The sequence below is a fragment of the Sycon ciliatum genome, chromosome 4 (assembly GCF_964019385.1).
Source record: "Sycon ciliatum chromosome 4, ocSycCili1.1, whole genome shotgun sequence".
Lineage (NCBI taxonomy): Eukaryota > Metazoa > Porifera > Calcarea > Leucosolenida > Sycettidae > Sycon > Sycon ciliatum.
The window spans coordinates 40,440,562-40,451,321 of record NC_088646.1 but is presented as its reverse complement, the minus strand read 5'-3'; the positions used below and the strand labels follow the sequence as shown (position 1 = coordinate 40,451,321).

At 47.7% G+C, this 10,760-nt stretch overlaps 2 protein-coding genes across 2 annotated transcripts; one reads left to right on the top strand and one right to left on the bottom strand.

Moving 5' to 3' along the window:
- The first annotated feature begins 852 nt into the window (after nt 1–852).
- LOC135816171 (arylsulfatase A-like) lies at nt 853–3,048 on the top strand. Its single transcript, XM_065329564.1, has one exon. The coding sequence runs from the start codon at nt 1,064–1,066 to the stop codon at nt 2,720–2,722; it is 1,659 nt and encodes a 552-aa protein (XP_065185636.1). The 5' UTR covers nt 853–1,063; the 3' UTR covers nt 2,723–3,048.
- Nucleotides 3,049–4,267: 1,219 nt separating this feature from the next.
- Nucleotides 4,268–10,517, bottom strand: LOC135816170 (large ribosomal subunit protein uL3-like). The gene is made up of 7 exons (XM_065329563.1): nt 10,045–10,517; nt 9,712–9,813; nt 9,191–9,290; nt 9,006–9,066; nt 6,319–6,424; nt 5,732–5,809; nt 4,268–4,692 (listed from the first exon to the last, which is right to left on the bottom strand). The coding sequence occupies exons 1-7, from the start codon at nt 10,372–10,374 to the stop codon at nt 4,459–4,461; spliced, it is 1,011 nt and encodes a 336-aa protein (XP_065185635.1). The 5' UTR covers nt 10,375–10,517; the 3' UTR covers nt 4,268–4,458.
- Nucleotides 10,518–10,760: the final 243 nt, after the last annotated feature.

Below are 10,760 nucleotides of genomic sequence, written 5' to 3'. Positions count from 1 at the left end.
TTGAAGCGTGAAATGAGCCGCAGAGCGTGTGCGGAGATCATCGCCACTCGAAACTCTGTGGACCGTCGCTATGCTGCACTTGTCATGACGGGGACAGAGTCGGGTGCGCCAGAATTATTTTGAAATAGTGGGACACATCATTCTGGCCTGGGCAGCCTCTCTCTCTACTACTACTAGTATTGGGTAGGACAGTAATCGACTTACAAAATTTAATGCCACAAAGCCGAAACGGCCCAGCCTACAATGTAGGCCTATGAGAGGAGTATGTCAACTATACTACTTGTACAGCCTAGCCTGTCAAGAGACAGGGATAGAGGCGTGATTCGCTCCCCTGGTGACCGTTTCCACAACTAACTTCACAAGTGAAACGGTTTTTATGGAAAGCGCCTCAAAAGTGTAGGTCTAACATTAGTCTACATGTACATAATAGTCATTGTAGATTGTAGATGTCTACTACTACGTAGATGCACATGGAGCTAGTGCTGTCAAGTGTCAGTGTCAACAAGAAAGTAATAGTTGAAGCCTCAAAGTAGACTAGTCCGAGCTTGGTGCAGCGGTTGCTCTTGATGGCAGCAGTAGGCATTTTGTTCATTTTACCCGTAAAATGAGGCTCGATCTAGCTCTAGCTCTCTCGATCACGACTAGTCCTAGCGAACAAAATATTATTACCGGAGATGTACTACAATCATGTACATGATGACAAAAGTCATGTACATATTAAATGACATGATGTACAATCATGCACATGGTTTGTCCGTTATTGCTCACCACATTCAAGAGTACATAACTTTGTGACTTGTCATAAGAGATTGTACGTACATTACTCTTGCTACAGTCACTGTCACTGCACTCGCAGTCACAGTCGCCAAGAAAAGCAGAAGGGACGCTCATCGGCGTTCAGGGACATCGGCCAGATCTGGACTGGAGGCCTCCCAGCGCTGCAGCGATACATACATGTAGTTCTTCCCGAGGGTTTGGTTGGGCTCGATCGAATGTACACTTCCAAGCCCGCTTGAATCCGTCATCATATCGATCCGCAGGGAAGACTGAGAATAAACTCAAGATGGTACGATTATCGTCGACTGGCACCGCTGCTGAAGCTGGAAAGGCAAGCGCAGCTCGGTGCGTATTGCTCTTCCTATCGTGCACTGCTATCTGTTTTGCCCACCTAGCATCGGCTGCAGAAGCGGCCAAAGCCCTCCCAGAGAAGCCCAACATCATCGTTATCTATGGCGATGATGTCGGATACGGCGATCTCAACGTCTATGGGCACCCGACGTCCAGAACGCCTAATTTGGATAGAATGGCCGAGGAAGGCATGCGGATCACCAGCTTCTATTCGGCTGCGCCGGTCTGCTCGCCATCGCGTGCCTCGCTAATGACTGGCAGGCTGTTCCCAAGGACTGGTGTCTACTCCAGCAACAACACGAAATCCGCCACGGGGTCAATGACGTTTACTAGCTCATCCAACACGGGAATGCTGCTGAACGAAATCACACTGCCCCAGCAGCTGGGCAAGTGTGGTTATGTGTCCGGTATGGTTGGCAAATGGCATCTTGGAGTCACCGAACCCTACTTGCCAATTAACCGAGGCTTCGACAGCTATTTCGGCTGTCCGCTTACCCCCATCGGCTGCAATTCAACGGCATACAATAAGTCAGCGACCACCGGCTCCTGCATGCTGTTTGTGAATCATACTATCACGGAGCAACCGACAGACATTAGAAACATTGACGTTCGGTACGTGGAGAACACACTGAACTTCATCAGCACCAACCAGCACCGTCCGTTCTTCTTCTACTTCTCCTCTCACCACACTCACATGCCGCAGTTTGCATCCGACACGTACCTGAACACTACCCAGCGTGGTCTGTTTGGAGATAGTCTTGCCGAACTCGACTACAGTGTCGGTGCTATCCTGGACCATGTGACACAGCTGGGCATAGCCAATCGTACTCTGGTGATCTTCTCGGCAGACAACGGGCCGGCCCTGATCAGCCAGCAGCTAGGCGGTGAGCAAGGTCCACTGAAGTGTGGCAAGGGCACGACTTACGAGGGCGGTGTACGTGAGCCAGGCATATTCTGGTGGCCTGGTGTGATTGCGGCTGGGCGCCTTAGCTACGCCCTGGCCAGTACGATGGACATATTCCCCACGGCGGTGTCGCTAGCCGGGGGACAGCTACCAGCGGACAGAGCCATGGACGGTTTGGACATCACCAAGCTGTTGACTGGTGAGTCGGCCGGACCTCGGTACTACAACATCTACTACAGCGGGCATGTGTTGATGGCCGTTAGATTGCATCAGCACAAAGCCCATTTCTTCACAATGGGTAGCCACTGTCTGCCAACCTACCCGGACAAAGATTGTCATAACAATGCATCTCTAGAGTATCACGACCCACCCTTGCTTTTCGACGTAAACCAGGACCCAAAGGAGCGATACCCTCTAGACACCAAGCTTCACAAGGTACCGCTGCAAAAGATGCAAGCTCTCCTAGCGGAGCACAACAAGACGATGACATTTGGCCCGGCACAGTGCGACCAGGGAAACGATCCGAAAAAGAACTTTCCCTGCTGCAGTCCGGAGTGCACACCGCGGCCATCATGCTGCAAGTGCCCCACTGCAAAGCACATCCCCGGTCTTCACACGACTGCAAGAAGATCGCACGTTGCCGCTGCTGCTGGGCAAGATGATCTGGACAGCATGAGAATACTGATATGACGCAGCACCAAATGGAAAGAACTCCTGATAGCTCACACAGGCAACTGACAGACACAATGAAGGTGACTTTGACTTCAATCCTTTCTTAGTTCTAGCTTTGTCCTGTGCCATTTAAAGTTGATTTAGTACATGTAGCTCAAACATCAATCCATTCTAGCTGTCAAGTCAATACATTTTCAGATTTCATTTTACAGACAGCTATCAAACCAGCTGCAGAGCTAAACAGCAACAGCTTCTTGTACCTATTCATTTACTTCAACAAACTGAAAGTATGATGTTGATGGTGATGATGTGTTTGTCAAGCTGTCAATGCAGCAGACCAGGAACCTACAGAGTAATGAGCAGCCAGTAGAGAGAGAAAGAAAGAGAGAGAGAGAGAGAGAGAGAGAGAGAGAGAGAGAGAGAGAGATTGCCGTTCTCTGCCTACGCGTTTTAAGGTAGCTCGGGCCTATATCGCAACAATATCGAGGTCAAAAACCGCTTTCTGTCCGATTTTGTTCAAATTTTCGGGTTGAAGCATCATGAGGGTCCCAAAATCTGCTAGTGTGTAATGAATCCTTCCCTATATTTGGGGCCTGTGAAAGACACACCCATACATTCGCATTTATGTAGCAAAATAAGAGAGTTCGCTTTTCACTTGTTTCTATGGGGCAGGTTTGTGCTAAACTATGATAGACAAGTACATTTCAATTCTTTTTCTGGAATTCAGGACCACTATAATCACACACCGTTGAGGCAAATACACTGGAATCAATTACGAGAGACAATCATTTCTTCTCACATTTCTGTAGACAGTGGGTAAACGAGTCCATTGGCCTAACATCATTTTGACATAACTAACACTGATGTGGTGCGATGCGAACAGCAAGAAAAACTCAATCATTTTCGGGCCAATTTTGAAAATGTAAATTTCAAAGCATTTTGGCACCATATCGAATCGGGGTTCGGAACACTACTGTAGTTTCTTCTCCTCACACAGAAAACAAGTCTGTTTGCTGATAAATATACCCTAACGTGTTCTGATGCTATGGGAATTACTGACATGATTGCATGAAGCAGCAGATGAAGGTTGGAAGCATTTTATTATACTCAATGCAAACCTGTCTCTTTCTCAGCGAACGCCTTGTTTGGGCTACTCCGAGGGGCCATAACCCCCCTCCAAAGTGCCCTAATACATACTCTAATATAATTGTTGATTTTTTCATTCTGGACACCCCTAGCATTGCTGAACTAACTACCAAGAGTGGTTCTGTACAGTAACGGTTTGAAGACACATGCAGCTCAGTTCATTCTGTACGTTAGCTATCTATTTCAAGTGCTCGTACATGCAGCGCTCAATAATTGCCAGCCTTGCGTGGAAGCTTTCAAGGATTTCAAGCCGAGCAATGCACTTGTTTCAGTTCACCCCGAACTAACGGCTCCCAAATCATCTTTCTCAACGTTTCCAAGTAAAGTGTTGTAGTAGTTGCCCTTACCCACCGTCACAAGCATGCACCTTTTCCCAAACTCACACTCTACGCTGCATACCAGTGCCAGCACATCAAGTACAGTAGAGCAGGGATACGTATGTTTACCCATACCAAGACAATAGTAGCGTTTTCAAGTTCAGCGCCTATAAAAAAATCCAGCACGTGTCAGCAGCTGAAGAATGCGAGTACTCCGCATGCAGTCTTGCAGCAGGCAGCAGCAGGATTGCACACCTACATGGCGTCTGTGCGTCTGTACACGGCACTGACTTAATTGCTTTCACCCTCAAAGACAAACGTATCCGAGCCGGGCTGGATGACCTCGTCCCAGAACTGCTGTTCGGGCAGCTCTCCGTCCCTGGCGGTGAAGTGTGTCGGATGGGGAACGGCGCTGTGTGGTGGATAGTAGGTAGCATCGTGTATGCTGACAAATTCTGTAATGTACCCAATGGTGTGACGGCCTCGCACAAAGATTACATTGTTCTTGTGATCGACACGCACCACCTGCATAAGCAGTCAAACAAGCACACACACACACACACACACACACACACACACACACACACACACACACACACACACACACACACACACACACACACACACACACACACACTTGTACTTGCTCACTGCCAAAACTGGTCACGTGGGTCTCCCCGGGAGAGGGGAGAGACTCAAAAGGAATCTTGGAAAGATGACTCAATTGGCCATTGAACCACCCAACGGCCGACACCCCCTGAAATCCCCAAACTAGGGTGGACTTGAAATGATCCCACTTATGGGCTCACCACACCTCAGTAAGTGGGTGAGGACAAGGTGCAGAAAAAGGATTGACGGCATCAGGGTATCCGTCCCGGGATCCAACTGCAGGTACCCCTGCCCCCAGTGAAGGTAATACTTGGTACTAGTGTGGGTGGCTAAATCAGAGTGGATCTGATAAAAGCTTCACTAGCACCATTGATTACACAAGAGTTTATCTAGCCAGAAGTAGTCCATGGTTAACAGGAATGTATACTTCAAATAGAAAGTATATGAACCCTGAAACCAACAAAGGTGGTAGGTACAACAATACACCTTCAAGCAGCCGAGCCCGTTGGCAACATGCCCAACACTATCTGGCATAAGTGTACCCACCAACTGAACTAGCACACACACACACACACACACACACACACACCCAGGCCAGTGTCAGTGCTGGGCACAGACAGAAGAAAATCTAAAATCTAGGACCATAATGATTAGCTTTGTCGTGTTAAGATTGCCAGCATCATGTCACGCGCTGGTATGATTTTTGTGTACCAGCGCAGTGCTCATCCCCCCCCCCCCCCCCCCCCCCCGCGCCCAGTGCAGTCACCATCGGCAGACATGACGCCCATAAATAGAGATTTGAAACAACAACAACAACACGGTATCTCTTCTTGGCGATGGTGCCATCGTGAGAATAAAGAATTGAAGAAAAAAACAAAAACAACAACAACAACAATAACAACCACCACTACCACCACAACTACAATGAAGACAATGCATCACATGACTCGCTTACCCGCATACATCGGGCGTATCTCCTGTAACCACCCATGTGCCCAGGCATCTTGGTTCCTCTCCACAAACCGTCTTTTTTCTAAGGACAATAGCAACAAGCAGAAGCCAGCACTTCAAATCTTTGCTTCCCGCACAAATGCATACTCTTACAGACAGACTTTGGCAGAGTACAACGGAGAATGGAACAGGAAAGAAGGCAACGCTGGCTGGCTAAAACAAGGAGTCGCTACAGTGGCATGGGACACACTATACGCAAGTTGTTGAGATGTCCATGACCACGGTAAGACTGTAGCTAGCAGCGCAGTCGTTCCAAATAGGTACAGCATTGGGTGGGATGTCACGAACAGCCAGGTCTGCGGTAAACATAGTATACCCTGGCAAAAAAAGTATCTAAAAATACGCTACGGTGTACTTTGAGCACGCATGGTGCTCGAGAATTCCCTGATGATGGCCAATGGCCGGAAAGCTGGAATGAGTTGATTCCTTCTAGATGCTTTGGTGCTGTGTTGGCCGTGAGAGAGAGAGAGAGAGAGAGAGAGAGAGAGTGTGTGTGTGTGTGTGTATGTGTGTGTGGGTGAGCTAACTTACATGGCCAATAGCACCGATAGCACGATGAGCTCTGGTTACACCGTGAGACGCCGGGAGGCCTTTGAAGCCGTGGCGTTTCATACCTCCCTGAAAACCTCGGTCAATGCTGCAAAACACAAAAAGAGGAGAAAATAGCGCATGGAATGTTGGCGATGGTGGCACACTGTTCGGTTCTCATCTACAGTACTGACCAGTGAAATCCAACCTCGTGAATAAAGTAGCGTCGCAGGGATGAATTTACTGTCATGCTTTTGCATAGCAGTTTTTGCTATGCAAAATCTCAATTGTGGCGTAAGGCCACCCTTTGTTAATTCATTGTTTAACGTCCTTTTTTTCGCGAAAAGGTACGCGGGAGGGCGGAAAAAAAACAAAAGCCCATTCCAAAAACTGGAAACCCCAATCAAACATTTTGACCAGTAAAGCATGTGATATACAATATTTCTGGGTCTAACGGAACTTGCAGGCATAGAACAACACTCTTTGATGGTACATTGGAGCACATGCCTGATGAATCCAACAAAACAGGTACATAGCATGGAGTTAGCATGTCATGAATTCATTACCATCATCTGGTTTTTTACTAGGTCACACACCGTACGATATTTAAAAGCCAACAAAAAAAGAGAAAGAACACAAGACAAAGGCATGCCCGGGAGGCAAGATTATACTGTAAGTTTAAGGTCATGATCGGCACACTGTGAAAGAAGAACTACACAATCATGTATTTACAACTTCGCATATTATTGGTACATGTACTACTACTTTACGAAGTAGTGGTTGCGACTTCGGCGATGATTTGTAAGAAAGGTTTGCTCCCCACACCGGAGCTCGCGCTATTCCGCCGACTTTTCTTGACACTTGACTGACTCACGACTGCCATCCAGAGCACACGAGTACTACTACTTTACGAAGTAGTGGTTGCGACTTCGGCGATGATTTGTAAGAAAGGTTTGCTCCCCACACCGGAGCTCGCGCTATTCCGCCGACTTTTCTTGACACTTGACTGACTCACGACTGCCATCCAGAGCACACGAGAAGTCCATCGAACCTTCGACTCGGCAAACCTGCAAGAAAGCACCACTCCCTGCTCAATACACAGTGTTTCGGGGAATTCACCCCTCATCAGTTGAGCTTGAGTAGGCTGAGGAAGATTGTGCCTGAAGAGCACCACTTATATAGTGCTCTCCAGGCGCAAACATCACCAGGGATACAAACTTACAGAGACGCTCCGCTTCCAGCGCGACAAACACCTCGTGAACACCAGATAGCAGCGGTTGGTTCTAGTTGGTTTGGAGGTGACAGCGTTGCGAATGACCGAGGGTCCTCGACGTCTGTCTCACCGTCCAGGAGCGACACTGACTCACGCTGCTATCTGGTGTTCACGAGGTGTTTGTCGCGCTGGAAGCGGAGCGTCTCTGTAAGTTTGTATCCCTGGTGATGTTTGCGCCTGGAGAGCACTATATAAGTGGTGCTCTTCAGGCACAATCTTCCTCAGCCTACTCAAGCTCAACTGATGAGGGGTGAATTCCCCGAAACACTGTGTATTGAGCAGGGAGTGGTGCTTTCTTGCAGGTTTGCCGAGTCGAAGGTTCGATGGACTTCTCGTGTGCTCTGGATGGCAGTCGTGAGTCAGTCAAGTGTCAAGAAAAGTCGGCGGAATAGCGCGAGCTCCGGTGTGGGGAGCAAACCTTTCTTACTACTACTTTCTTGTTTTTTTTTCCGGTCGGAGGCAAAAAGGTACGCGGGCGCGGACGTTAAACAACGAAAAAAGAAAGGGTGGCCTAAGCTACAAAAGCATGGATAGCATGTACATGTATGTATGGCAGTTTTCTGCATGTCACTGTGATTTGAGTAGCAGTAGATCGATTTTGCGTAGCAAACTGCGATGCGATACCGGATAAATTCATCCCTGCGTCGCGTTCGAGTGCACAGACCAGTACGTGAAGTGCTAGGGCTGCATAGCACCCAGCGCTATTCATTCATGAGGTTGGATTTCTTTGGCCAGCACTGTCATGTACCTAGTGTACATTACAGAGAAAGACAAACAGACAGACAAGCAAACTTTGCTACAAGGAGAAGGTAAAATTTCAAAATCTTGAAGAATGCTTCACGCAGCTTCATTGCACTTGAGTAGTTTACAGGCAGCCTGCCTACACTCAAGAGAGCACTGCATTTCACACAAATCCATTGGAACTATCGTTTCAACGTTTCGGTCTTCATAACCTCCTGATGATGGCCATGAAGACCGAAACGTTGAAACGATACTTCTAATGGATTTGTGTGAAATGCAGTGCTCCCTTGAGTGTAGGCAGGTTGCCTGCAAACTATTCGAGAAGATAAAGACTGGTGCAATCACACCCCATCTTCTTTCACCGCATAACTCAACACACACACACACACACACACACACACACACACATACACACATACACACACACACACACACACACACACACACAAACAGACAGATACACAGGCACATACACACATATACAGCAAGGATGATAACCTAGTAGGCAAAGTTCAACGTGTACCGGTACACTGTCCTACAGGTAACGTTTAACACTTTACTGTCATAGATGCCCAGGTAGACACATCAAATAAAACAACTTTCAATCTTTCATGACACTCGGCAGACACCATACACACACCGCACACGGCTACTCGCATGGGATCCAGGTCCTTACGAAGTTCCGAGAACGTCAACAAACTGGCCACATCGGAAGTGGGACGAACCCAGGACTGTTTCTGTAGAACACACGCAGAGAGCACACAGTGAACACACAACCAACACACACAGATTACACACACAGGCACAAGGCTCCGTTGGCATTGCGATGAGCTGACTGTACTCTACCCACAAGGCACTCACTGACTGGAAGAAGAGAATCAATGGACGTGCCCATGAAGCGAACCTCGTGGCACGGGTGCATGGACCGTGCGCGGAACGGCTCTAGCTTGTAGTCTGGAGTCTGAGACGCATATGAACACACACACACACACACACACACACACACACACGCACGCACACACACACACACATGATAATTATAGACTCATGTATACAGGCACAGAATAGTGAGTATTTCAGGGAAGAGCCGATCCAGATTCACATCGCAGTTTGCAAATGACCTTGGACATTGTGCACAATGCAACATGGCAAGCCTGACCTTTCACAATCCAACATTGCAAGCCTGACCTTTCGCAGTGTTGCACATGCTACTGGTTTTAGCAGCTTTGATCTAATTTCAGGCCCTGCTGGACGCGCTGCTCCAGGGCATCACATGACCATCAGATAGAGACAAGTAGGTATGCCGGGCCAATCATCAAACGTGCACAACTATCCCATCGCACTACATGCACAGCTATGTTTCCTGTGCTCTCTTCACTCACCTTTGCAATCTCCTCAGCTGTCATCTGCCCACCGGCCATCCACACGCCAGTTCTATCATCAGGGCCCATTACGGATACGTCCATAACGGTGCTGTCCAAGATCTGAGTGTGCACACACGGACACACACACACACGGACACACACACATGCATGCACACACGCAGACACACGCACCCACCCACGGATACTGGTATGCATGCTGGTCCCGTGATTCTTCGCACTGTGCACGCATTAGTGCATCAGTGCTATTACAGGATTGATTATGGTCTCCAGGATGCTCAGGTGTTTTGAGTGGAGTGTACGGGCAGTTTATTCACATGTACAGGACTTTACCTGCAGGGCACACATTGCGTGAGATTCTCCATCCCGTGTCCAGTACGACATGCATCCCAGCTTTTTCGCAATGACACCAGCACGCCTGGTCATTCGATTGGGCTCGGGCCATTCAGCTTTGTCTGGTTCTTCGCAACGGTTTGCTATTGTCGCCATCATAGCATCTTTATCAGTGATCGAGCCCAACATTTTTCGAAGCTCACGCATTTCATCGTAAGAATTCACGTCCCATTTTCTCTTGAAATGGATGTAAGCATTCCTAGTACTATTGACAGTTACTTCGGATGCCTTGATCGGCCTGAAAGGCCGCAGAGCAAGCCGCGACAACATTGGACCTACACGACCATCATCTAAGACTAAATATCAACATATACCATGAATAACCTCTTTAGAAACTGAAAATACTGAAAATTGTTTCAAACTCCACGCACAATTGTGTTGTTGATCGATATAACCTCATCCAGTAAAAACATTTCAAGCAAAAAAATATGGCCTATATATATCAGTGTATATAGCCGGGCCAGATCTGCAGAAACCATGCATGGAAACACTTGCAACAAAAAATCTCTTGCAACAAAAAATCTTTTGTCGACTTGTCTTTTCTATTATCAATATTTACGGATATCAGTTTTTGAATGACTCGATTGATATTAATATGAGATTTGCTGTACAGTATTTTGTTATTTTAGTTGCAGTATCTCAACTTTTGAATAGTA

Excerpts from the sequence above, each read along its gene's own strand:
- LOC135816171 (XM_065329564.1), top strand. The coding sequence starts at position 1,064 with ATGGTACGATTATCGTCGACTGGCACCGCTGCTGAAGCTGGAAAGGCA.
- LOC135816170 (XM_065329563.1), bottom strand. The coding sequence starts at position 10,374 with ATGTTGTCGCGGCTTGCTCTGCGGCCTTTCAGGCCGATCAAGGCATCC. Across the intron at positions 9,814-10,044 it reads ACGCAATGTGTGCCCTGCAG|ATCTTGGACAGCACCGTTAT; the intron begins GTAAAGTCCTGT and ends GTGCACACTCAG. Across the intron at positions 9,067-9,190 it reads TGATTCTCTTCTTCCAGTCA|AAACAGTCCTGGGTTCGTCC; the intron begins GTGAGTGCCTTG and ends TGTGTTCTACAG.